This window comes from Thunnus thynnus, chromosome 7 (genome assembly GCF_963924715.1).
Source record: "Thunnus thynnus chromosome 7, fThuThy2.1, whole genome shotgun sequence".
NCBI classification, from domain to species: domain Eukaryota; kingdom Metazoa; phylum Chordata; class Actinopteri; order Scombriformes; family Scombridae; genus Thunnus; species Thunnus thynnus.
Window position 1 is genome coordinate 8,981,046 of NC_089523.1, and position 12,673 is coordinate 8,993,718.

The window sequence follows — 12,673 nt, forward strand, 5'->3', positions numbered from 1 at the left end:
GTTAGAGGCAATGAAAGGTCTCAATGCCGCACAAGCAAGAATACAGGTGTATGATCAGGTGAAGGCTGTAGCAGAGAAAAAGGACACTGTAAAACAAGAGAAGGAAGAAGATAATCAAGCTTCAGCTCCAACAACTCCTCAACCGCTGTATGTACCTTTCATACCCCAGGCTGGAACCACCTCCTCAAATGACAGTACAGCAGAGCTTGTTAGGGTGCTGGCAGGTGCTTTAAGTGCGAACAGGATTCCAGTTCCAGAGCCGTCAGTATTCACTGGGGATCCATTGAAATACAACGATTGGAAACTCTCCTTTGAAACACTGATTGACCAGAAAAACATTCAAGACAAAGAGAAGATATACTACCTGCGTAGATATGTAAGTGGACAAGCTAAGAAAGCACTTGATGGATATTTCCTACTCGGTACTGAATCTGCCTATGTTGCTGCATGGGAGATTTTGGAGGAGAGATATGGAAATCCATTCACGATTGCAAAATCGTACAGAGACAAGCTTCAAGCATGGCCTAGGATAGGGTCTAAGGACAGTTTTGAGCTCAGGGAGTTTGTTGATTTTCTCCGCAGTTGCGAGGCTGCCATGGTCCACATCAAAGCATTGGAAATCTTGAATGACTGTAATGAAAACAGGAAAATTTTGTCAAAGTTACCAGACTGGCTAACAGCGAGATGGAACCGGAAAGTTATTGAAGTCCAAGAAAACAGTAACCAATTCCCCTCCTTCAGTCAATTTGTTAAATTTCTGACAAGAGAAGCAAAAATCGCCTGTAATCCTGTTACATCATTGCAGTCACTGAAACAAACCGATGCAGAAAAAACAAAATACCAAAGACCTCAAAGCTTAGGAGCAAAGACTCTTACTACAAATTCAAATGAAAGAACTAACATGTCTTGTATTTTCTGTCAGAAAAGTGGGCACACCTTGCACAAATGCAGAAAGTTCATGGAGAAACCAGTTCCAGACAGAATCAAGTTTGTTCAAACTGAAAGGTTATGCTTCGGCTGTCTCAAGTCTGGTCATCACTCAAAGAGTTGCAACAGTAGGAGTGTTTGTGATGTGTGCCATAAGCGGCATCCTACTTGCTTGCATGCAGTGCGACCTAAAGAAGAACAAAACCCACTACAAGCCAAGCAAACTCAAAGTCAAGAAAAGCCGAGTACAAGTCAAGAAAAACACCAAGAACGACCTCAATCTACACAACCCAAAGGAACAACCACAGCTGCTACTTCAAACAGAGTGATACTGGAGGAAGCTAACACACAAACAGCCGCAATAATTCCTGTTTGGCTTTCATCCACATCTCAGGCAGCCCAAGAAGTTCTTGTGTACGCACTTTTGGATTCTCAAAGTGACACAACCTTCATTCTGAGTGAAGTAGCTGAAACTTTGGAAGTAAACAAACGACAAGTCAAGCTCAAGCTTTCTACTATGACCTCAAGAACCACGTTAGTAAGCTCCCAAAGGGTAGACAACTTACAAGTCAGAGGCTTTTACACTGATAAGAAGATCTCCTTACCACCAGTCTACACACGGGATTTTATTCCAGCCAACAGAACTCACATCCCAACAGATGAAACTGCAAAAGCTTGGTCTCATCTAGAGCACCTTCAAGGAGAAATTGCACCTTTACAGGACTGTGAAGTAGGTTTGCTCATTGGATACAACTGCTCACAAGCTTTACTTCCAAGAGAAGTTGTGTCTGGCAAAGAAAATCAGCCTTATGCACAGCTCACGGACCTTGGATGGAGTATTGTTGGCCACGGCAATCCCTGTCTAGACTACGGTGACACAATTGGGATCAGCCATCGCATAGTAGTAAGACAAGTGACACCAGGTGTTGAGCCGTCGGTCAATCTCAAGACTGAAGTACACTATGTGAGTCGAAACAAAGTAAAGGAAATTATTCCTTCAGACGTCATAAACATCCTGGAATCAGACTTCTCTGAAAGAGCTGGAGAAAATGATCCTGTGTCTCAAGAGGACTTGAAGTTTCTTTCCAAGTTGAGAGGGAATATTACACAAAAGGACAATGGTCACTACGAAATGCCTTTGCCGTTCAAGGAGGAAAGACCGAAACTACCGAACAACAAGACGTGCGCAATACACCGTCTGAACTGTCTTGAAAGGAGACTAAAGAAAGATCAAAGATACTATAAAGACTATGTCAAGTTCATGGATGACATCATATCACGTGGAGATGCAGAGAAGGTCCCTGAGGATGAAATTGACAATAGTCCAGTTTGGTACATTCCACATCATGGAATCTATCATCCACAGAAACCAGGCAAAATACGCGTAGTATTTGACTGTTCTGCCAAGTACCAAGAGACATCCCTCAACGACCATCTGCTCACTGGTCCTGACTTAACAAATACATTGGTGGGTGTCCTATGCCGCTTCCGAAAAGGTTACATTGCAGTCATGTGCGATGTGGAAAGAATGTTCCACCAGTTTCACGTCGAAAAGGAAGATCAGGATTATTTGAGGTTTCTATGGTGGGAGAATGGCAACGTAGAAACCACACCATCCATCTACCGCATGAAGGTCCACTTGTTTGGAGCAGCCTCGTCTCCTGGCTGTGCCAACTTCGGCCTAAAACATCTGGCAGCACAAGGGGAAGGTCGGTTCAGCGACGCCGCCATATGCTTCATTCAGAGGAATTTTTATGTAGATGACGGTCTAACAAGCGTTCAAACTGAGAAGGAAGCCATCAAGCTTATCAAAGACTCAAGAGAACTTTGCTTTACTGGCAAATTAAGACTCCACAAGTTTGTATCTAATAGTGAGAACGTGATGGCAACCATCCCAGAGGAAGAACGTGCAGCAGTCAAAGATCTGGACATGGCCTTGAGTTCACCACATATGGAGAGAGCTCTCGGAGTGGAGTGGTGCATCACATCAGACTCATTCAAATTCAGAGTTCAAGTGAAACCCAATCCATTGACAAGAAGAGGCGTACTGTCTACAGTTGCTTCTGTGTATGATCCCCTAGGGTTCATGGCACCCTTCGTCCTTTTGGGGAAACAAATACTCCAGGAAATGTGTAGAGAGAAACTTGGATGGGATGAAGATCTTCCAGAACGTTTAAGACCTCAGTGGGAGTCCTGGCTCAGAGATCTACCCAACCTGGCCGAAATGGAAATCAAAAGATGCTTCTTACCTTCAAGTTTCGGCAGTGTCAAAAGGTATGAACTTCACCATTTTGCTGACGCAAGCGTCTCCGGCTATGGTGCATGTACTTACCTCCGAGCTATTAATCTATCCGATGAAGTTCACTGTTGTTTGGTAATGGGTAAGTCAAGAGTTTCACCAACCAAGGTTACAACTATACCTAGATTGGAACTGTCAGCTGCAGTTGTTGCAGTTCAAACCAGCGACAAGCTTCAGAAGGAACTAGACATTCAAGATCTGCAGGAGTTCTTCTGGACAGATTCTACAGTTGTTCTCGGCTACATAAACAACGATGCCAGAAGGTTTCAGGTGTTTGTAGCCAACCGCATACAAAGAATCAAGTTAAGTACAAAGCCTGAACAATGGGCTTATGTTGCCTCTGAGAACAATCCTGCAGATCATGCCTCTCGAGGTTTGACTGCACAGCAGCTCAGGAACTCTAACTGGTTCATAGGACCAAAGTTTCTGTGGCAAAAGGAACTACCTCACAGACGATGCAAGGTGGGAGATATCAAGGAAGATGATCCTGAACTCCGCAAGGCTTTTGTGTGTAACACTAGGGCAAAGGAAGAAAGGTCATTATTGGATCACTTCAAGAAGTTCTCTGATTGGTCAAGGGTGGTAAATGCAGTTGCTAGACTGAAAAGGCAGATCAGGGAATACAAAGGTGTGCAACAAAGAACCAACGAATGTACAAGCTTGGAAGAAAGGAAAGAAGCAGAACTGGCAGTGGTCAAGCTAGTGCAAGAAGAGGCATTCTCAGACTTAATAAAATGCTTGAAACTAGGGAATGTGACTGTCAAGACCAAAGATAGTAAGTTGTATAAGTTGAGTCCATTCCTGGATGAAGAAGGCATCCTAAGAGTGGGAGGACGTCTGAGTCGAGCCACATTACACCCACACGTGAAGCATCCGGCACTTCTACCGAAGAATAGCCATATATCCTCTCTACTTATCAAACACTTTCACGAAAAGATACAGCATCAAGGACGTGGAATGACGATGAATGAACTGCGAGCTAATGGATGGTGGATCCTGGGATGCAGCAGTGCAGTCTCGTCGCACATTTTCAAATGTGTCAAGTGCAGAAAGTACAGGAGACCGACTGAAGAACAAAGGATGAGCGATTTACCACAAGACAGAATGGAAACTACTCCACCCTTTACCTACGCCGGCATCGACTGTTTTGGTCCGATCTACGTTAAAGAGGGAAGAAAAGAGCTCAAAAAATATGGTCTTTTACTTACCTGTCTATGTTCAAGAGCCATACACATAGAGATGCTGGATGACATGACAACCGATGCATTTATTAATGCTTTGAGAGCATTCATTGCCATAAGAGGAAACGTGCGTCAACTAAGATGTGACCAAGGCACTAATTTTGTCGGTGCAAGGAGAGAGTTTACAGAACTCATGAAAGGAATGGATCAAGAAAGAACAAAGAGTTTTGGATGTGAATTTCTCATGAACCCTCCAGCGGCGAGTCACATGGGTGGCGTCTGGGAGAGGCAGATAAGGACCATAAGGAGCGTTCTTACTGCTATTCTTGACCAGTCAGCACAAAGGCTTGACAGTACCTCCCTACGGACATTCATGTATGAGGTTATGGCTATCATTAATAGCAGACCACTCACCGCTGAACATTTGAATGACCCATCTGGACCTGAACCTTTAACTCCGAACCATATCCTCACAATGAAGTCTGCGGTCATTCTACCCCCACCTGGACAATTTGTCAAAGAGGATCTTTATCTTCAAAAGAGGTGGCACAAGGTACAGTATTTGGCCAATGAGTTTTGGACTCGATGGAGGAAAGAATATCTTCTGAACCTACAATCGAGGCAAAAGTGGCATAAGAACAGAAGGAACATGAAGGTGAACGACATTGTCCTTCTGCAAGATGATCTGGCACCACGCAATGAATGGAAGCTAGCCAGAATCACAGAAGTTTACCCAGGGTTAGATGATAGAGTGAGAAAACTGAAGTTGCTGGTTAGTGATACTACATTTGACAAAAAGGGGAAATCAACAACTAAACCAGTGTTACTTGAAAGACCTATACAAAAGGTTGTTACACTGCTTGAAGCAGATTGAAGTGTTATTATTTTGACAGAAACTCCATGTCAGATGGTCAATAACAAGAAATGTGTTATTGAGAAATTGAAGTGTTCATTTGAAAACAGTATTGTATTTAGAGAAATCCCACTTGAAGATTTGTGTGATTTGGTGGGAGTGTAACTGTTGTTTGTAATTTGTACTGTCAGTATTGTCTTTTGGAATACATTGAGTCATTTGCAATATATTTCAGTTATCTTTGATGTTTTGTATTATTTTAAGAAGATAGCTTTTATTGTGAAACAGCCACTTTTATTTAGAAAAGCCAGTTGTGCCGTTCTGACGTACGGGAGAAGGGAGAAATGAGCAGGAAAGATGCACATGTGCCCCCGCTAAGATACATGCTAAATATCAACCTATTTAAGTGGTTGTGAAATGTTTAAGGACCCTTCAAGGACCAAGGATAATTCCCTTATTTGCAGAACGCAGCCAACGAGGTAATTCTTGTTTTTGTCTTTATTTTGCTTTGATGAGCTGTTTTCCACATGCTGTAAAGGCTTTATTTTCGCTAACTTTGTCTTTATACCGTGTGTGTATGTGTCTGTAGTTTTCACGGTGGATTTGGAGAGAAAGCTACAAATAAACCAGTTGCAAGAAAGCCACTTGTGTTTGCCTGTGCTTCGAGGGAATTAAAGTTAGATTAAAGTGGGAGTGTTCAGTGATCTTATTAAAGTTGCCAGGTGAGGAAATTAAAGCTGCTTCACAGATGGAATCATTGGCTTATTGAATTTGGGAAAAAAGATTGTGAGTGACGAAAGAAAAACACTTGGGAACAACTTATAAATAATGGCAGTGAAAAACTTACAAAAGACAAACATAATCATAGTGTATCATATCTTACTTTAGCTAACTGTCAGTATAAGAAATACAAAATAATGTTCCTCAATTAGATTAAAGGTTATTATAGTGAAAAGTTGATCTGAAATAAGTTAAACACATTCTTGAGAGTTTGTTATACATTTTCCATGTAAAACAAACTCTCAAATTACCTATCATCTATAACAATAGTATAATGTTCTATCTCTCTATGTTTTGTGATGTTTTTCCCCCAGTTAATTCTGTTGTCTAAAAATTGAAAGTTTTTCAGGGTATGCTTTCTTATTCACACACCAAATGTTTGAGCATTTTATTGGGTCCAGTGTCAAAATGAGAACTGCTAATGCACTCATTAATCTGTGCTCATTAATCTGCTCTCAAGCATAGCCAAATACCTCAACACCTCAGCAACAGTGAATTAGTTTGGTTCATTCTGCTCTAAAATCTTATCATCATGAAATTATCTAATATCTATTCTATGCATACCAGATTGGAGAGGATCCACAAACACAAGCATTAAAAAAAGAAAAGAGCAGAATCCTTGAGGCAACAATGGCACAGCCAGCAGATATGTCAGTACATACTGGAGGAATTTTAGCGTCTCATTTTTGGAAGAAAAAAAAAAAACAGTTGTTTGTTGAAATTGCTTATCAATAAACTCTCTGGGAAATCCAGGCTAAGAAAAGGCCTTCTATGGGATTTGTGTATGCTGAACCCTCTGTGGTAACAGACTTCTGCTTTCTGTTATCAACATTAAACACTGCACAAATGGCTCGAAGAGACACTTCGAGATGAAGTCTTATTACAGACTCGAATCTGCTTGAAATACTGGTTTGACAGTTGTCACAGTTTCATAATTAGAAAGTTCTGTAAGCACACTGACAGTGACTGTAAACCCTTTACAGCTCTTGGGTTGTATGTCAATATGCAAAAAATAGATTTCTCTCAGACTAAACTGCTCATTCAGTGCTTATTACACATTCTGATTTCATACAATTTGTAGATTTATGAGTCAATATCTTCAGTAGGAGAAGAAAATAGGGCTTAAACTCTGTTATAAAGCTGTGGTCATTACTATCCAGCAGGAGAATCAACACTGTTAGGCTTTGCTTTGTATAGTTTTGAGCTGTCTGTATCAAATTAAAGTGGCTCAGTGCTGATGAAGGCGCTTGTCTGAGTCTACTGACACACACAGTCTCATTTTAACCATTTGCTCACTCCAGAACAAAACAATGCAGAGAAATAATTATGTTGACATTCTGAAACAAAATATGTAGGCACATGATGCATTGCAGTGTATAATATTTATGGCTTTCCGTAATTATGTACTAGTATCACTTTACTTTTTAGTACAGAAAAGAGGCAGCAATGCTTCGTCTTTGTGGGGTGAGATAGAAAAAAACAAAATAAACAAACAAAAACAACAACAACAACAAAACCCAAAACAATCATTTCAGGGCACTAAAATTGACTTGGCAGCAAGGTGAATGTGGCCCGTAATGCATTTCATTCAAATAATAGATTTTGTGAAATAACATACATATTTCATTACACAGGATGTAAGTTGTGTCCAGAATGCAGCATTACAGTTTGGCATTCAAGCAGACCTCTGAGTGAGAAAACATTATTATTGTATATTTCTGACCTCTAACTCATACTCAGTATCAGCCAAATGAATCCCCATGAGGATGTGCATATGTGTGTGTGTGTGTGTGTGTGTGTGAGAGAGATAGATAGTTATTGTGTCCCTCCACTGAGCTCTACTTCACTGATCCACTACTCATAGACATTGAACAGCAGAAATATGGTTTCACTCAGCTGATATTGGAAAGTTGCTCTGTTCATTATGTGACAAAGTGAATCCATTACTGTGAAACATCACTGGAGTCAGCAGTGATACATTATGTTAGCAAAAAGCTGCTTTGACCGCCATTGACATTGCTCTAACATTACAATGATGATTTTCACAACACATGCGATAAGCCGTGAAGAACGTGTCAGCACTAACAACATTATTGGTGTCATGCTTTGGCTCAGAGAAAATAAACCATTATCTCTATTGCTGGGCACTTGGCTCTTTGTATTTGAGGAACTAAAATAACTTAAAATGCTCATGCATGAGAGTGAGACTGGGAAAGTCAGTGCCAGTTAAGGACACATTAATTATGTAATCAGTCTTATTTTTTTCTTTCTAATTAATGCCATCTCTGTTGGAGATTTCAGCTATTTAACATGCAGATAGACACTTATTCAGACTGAAGGGGGAGAAAAATCCCAGCTATAATTCTTAAAAAAAAGAAAAAAAAAACAAGAGGGGTGTACATATGTACATATTGGGGGATCTTAGCTTATACACCCACTGCAGAAACTTCATGCTACACCTGACTGTGCAATAAGAGAAGCCTGTCAGAAGGCAGAGTGTGTACAGATAGAATAGAGAAAGAAAATTACCAAATTACCTTATGTTGATTAAACTTGAGAGAAATGAGGTAATAAGATTTGGAAAGCAAACACACTCTAGGCCCAGTTCAGCCCTTATCATTTACAGTTTATCTCATTAGCTTTTTCTCATAAGGACAATCATTTATTTTAAAGGGACATTATCACTAAATAGGTTTTCTGGCAAATGTAATTGTAAATTAAGCAACATAATATTTCTAACACTAAGTGAAAAAACAATGTTCCCTGTAAGTAAGCAATTGAAATTGTTCCATTAAGAGCTGCATAGCCTATAGGAAGACTTGTTTTATTATAAAGAGAAAAACACTGGGGTCTCTAAATGCTAATTGATTACTGACAGTTCACTAACAGTCTGAAGGCATGCTCAGCCAATTAGAGCCTAATGACAACATATAAATATATAAAATAAGCATATATTACTGATGTTTACAAACCCAGTGAGATCCCTCTGTTCTCTCTGATAGGTCCTTGGTGAAGAGCAGCCAGTCAGGTGCAGAGATTCAGTTGTCACAGGAGCAGTGAAAACGCAGTGACTGATGTTTGTTTTTATTGTACAAGTCATTAAGTGGAAAATGTTTCTGTATTCAGATTTCCCTCAGCTAACTGAGACTGTCAAGGCCGACTGAGTTTGCTGACTGCTTGGTCAACCACAGTGTATACATGCTGTTGTTAATTAGACGTCAACGTGATGTCTCAAGTTATATTTTTTTCATGATAGTTTGGTATTTAAACCACATGCCATCTAATGGGAAACCTGACAAGATATATTTTTTTAAAAGAACAAGAAGCCGCTAACCGCAAAGTCTACTGAGTCTCAGTTGGCTGATGCTAAAGATAACAGATAAGTCCACACAGTGTGATGTAAAAAATATACTGTGCTGTACGCAGTCTTAGGGATTTATTAAAATCTACTCCTTTTATTGTATTTATTTGTTGAAGTTGATGAAGATCTTTTTTTTATCTTATTTAAATATGACTAAATAGTGGAGATGAAGTTATGAGTTAAAATTTGAGCTCCCTCATAGAAAGGTCACCATCTTTATTCTTACTGGTCATCTAAAATCTAGTTTTGTTTGCAGCTTCTCTCTCATTCCTTCAGCAGATATATCACTGGGTTGTCATTTGTACATTATACATGACATTACAGATTCCTGAAGGCTGCACAATATTGGGCACCCTTCAGGTGGACAAAGAGCTGAAACATTCAGAATGAATATTATACCTCAACATTGAGCTCAGACTCCTGCATTTCAAAAACCTGTTGTGGCACCAACGACATAGATAAATAAATAATTATTAACACATTTATATGCAAAAATACATTATGTAGAAGAAATGCAAATTTAAAGAAAAAAAGCTGTCTAATACACTGTGTAGGAAGGATATTTCTGATAAACTCTGATCTCTGACTAATTAATAAATATGAAACAGAGGTAGAACATGATTAATCTGGTGTTCCTCCCTGAGGCAGTGTGGCTGCACAGGCTTGTTCATTCCTCTGCTGCATTTGGTCTCTGGAGGAAGAAGGAATGAATGACAAAGAGCTCGCCAAGGTATTACTGAACAAGAAATACAATCAACTAGCTGTACTTCTCTGTCCATCCTGTCCTGCTTCCTGTTCACAGAGTTTATGTCTCTGGGTCCTGGATGACTCCACTCCAACAGGTCCCACAGGTCCCACAAACACTGTCCTATGTTTTTAAAAGGTTTTGAAAGTTGTGTAATGATCTTAAATCGCTGACTTTGTATAATGCTGTTACCAAAAAAAAAATGCTTTATGATTTTATGTTGCTGTCTTTTCACCCTGTAATCCTTTTGAGCTGCTGTGGGACTTTGATGTAAACATGAATGTGCTCTGCTTGTAGCTTCACAGTCTGGTAGAAAGCAAATCAACCACAGCATAAATCAGATGTTATTTGGCCCCCGAGTTGTGTTTTGTTCAAAGGATATGATGAAGATCAGAGGAAAACACAACACAAGTTTTGCTGGCTTGTGCATTTCTTGGTGAGCAGGCAGTGTCTCTGGTAAACTTATTCTATAGACGGCAAGTTAAAACTGGTCAACATATATGGACCCTGGAGCTTAAGATAAAATGCGAGAAGAATTTCAGGTTGAACATTTTCTTTTATTGTGAAATAATAGTCATATTGAAAGTTTTTATTATGAAGTAAGAGTTATGTTGGGTTTATATTTGAATATATTTCTGAAAGTTTAATCTAATCACATTAGTGTGTCTTTAACTTTATTTTACTACTGGAAGTGTAGATGGTTTGAGAAGGTTGAATCAATGAAGGTTAGATGTCTAAACAGGCGTTAATATGAATGTTAGAGTGTTTGGTATGTTAATAAGAAGGGTTGACTTATTCATACATGAAATTAATGTATAATGCTAAACTGATTTTTTCTGAATGGTTTGACAATATATGGTACAAGTTAATGTGAAGTATTCAGGCATAGTGACTCTGAAATGTGAATTTGCATTTAAAACTTAATACCCCAGTGTGAGAAAAATTATTTTTCATCTCAAGTCAAAGTCAGCTACACTTTAACAGTTCCCCAGAACAAAGATATTGAATATTCATCGACAATTTGGTGCAAAAACATTTAAAACACACCCAAAACTCTGTCTATCTTATTCAAAATTATAAAAACAAATTCAGAGGAACCTCCCTCTGAGCTGGTCTCTAGAAACTCATGAGCCAAGACATAATTCTTTTATTAAGATCTCTCTTTTCTTTGTTTTCGACCAAGTATAGGCATATTTTAATCTTTTACAGAAACAAGTTCAGTTTGTTTTTATTTGATTTGTAACATTAAGTCTTGTGCTTCAACATATAGTATCTCATTTTTGAAGTTTATATCGTTACTGAATAAAGCTTTGAGCGTAGTCAGGAAAGTTTGTTCGGCACTCAACTAAGATTACAAGAATCCAGCCGAAGCCTGAGTCCTCAACTCAAACTGAAACGTGGCTCTGAAGAGGATAGCGACGCTTAAACTGAATCTCGGCCTGCTTACTGAGAGTGTACGGATAACTGGGAGCTAAGACGACAGAGACTCTTTCACGGCAGCCTGAAACATGGCTTGACTCCTCTTTACTGGTGGTTCAACACCACTGTATCACGATAGACTCATCTGTAACATCTGTATAACTACAAACTAACTCCAGCTTAACCCAAAACAACACCAGACCTGCTGAGACGACATCTCTGCAGCAATGAAACTCATCAACAGTAAGGCATAACAATGGTTGATGTCAAATATTGTTAAAATTAAAAGATTATTTCTTTAGAGAAGTTTAGAATTAGCTTTCCCTTACCCCTAAGGAGGTGGTGCCCAGACAAACTAGGCGGCCGTAACTGCATCAGAATTGCAGCCAGAGATACCGACCAGTTGATCTGAATGAAAGTTTGTCTACAGGGCACAAAAACCGTCAGGATGGCCACAGACTACAGGGGGCTTATTTCACCTCCACTGACAGAGCTCATGTAGTCTCATTCAAATTCAAACAACAGATAAAAAGATGAGGTCATGTTGTGATGTAATACACCACACTGAGTCAAACTGAGCGGTGACAAAATTGTCCACACACACACACACACACACACACACACACACGCACACACACACACACACACACACACAGTGGGAGGTTGAGGTCAGGCCTTCAGATGAAAGTGTGTGTGGAGCTGACTCATGTAGTTGTTTCACTGACTGCAAGGTGTGCTGAAGAGAGGACACACACACACACAGACACGCACACACACACAAAAGCAGGTTAATCCTGAACTGTGTGTCAGCTGGCATTTTCTATTCTAGAGGGAAATGGGCTGTGACAGACATTACTGCAGCACACACACTCTGAATAAGAAAGTAGCCTCTGCTTCTGGAAACACACTCATGGTTACATCACTCTTAATACATGACAAGAGAAAGACAGAGAGTAGGAAAGAAAAGCTGATTACAGTCAAGTCTTACTATGAAATTCCTGTTATCCTCATTTGTTTACGTTTTGGCGACTTATTTAACTAAATGCCAAGTTAAATAAAATGAAACACCTTTTTTGTAGGAACTGCCTTAATCTTGAGCTAGTGCATC

At 39.6% G+C, this 12,673-nt stretch overlaps 1 protein-coding gene across 2 annotated transcripts; it reads left to right on the forward strand.

Annotated features, from left to right (window-relative positions):
• The first annotated feature begins 571 nt into the window (after nucleotides 1–571).
• On the forward strand, nucleotides 572–5,934 carry LOC137185784 (uncharacterized). 2 transcript variants are annotated; one of them, XR_010928909.1, is made up of 2 exons: nucleotides 572–5,739; nucleotides 5,850–5,934. XR_010928909.1 is itself a non-coding variant. In XM_067594146.1 (2 exons), the coding sequence occupies exons 1-2, from the start codon at nucleotides 596–598 to the stop codon at nucleotides 4,552–4,554; spliced, it is 3,192 nt and encodes a 1,063-aa protein (XP_067450247.1). In that variant the 5' UTR covers nucleotides 572–595; the 3' UTR covers nucleotides 4,555–4,643. The 2 variants fall into 2 exon arrangements, 1 of the variants encoding a protein (XP_067450247.1); XM_067594146.1 differs by lacking the exon at nucleotides 5,850–5,934 and having other exon boundaries at nucleotides 572–3,762; nucleotides 4,530–4,643.
• Nucleotides 5,935–12,673: the final 6,739 nt, after the last annotated feature.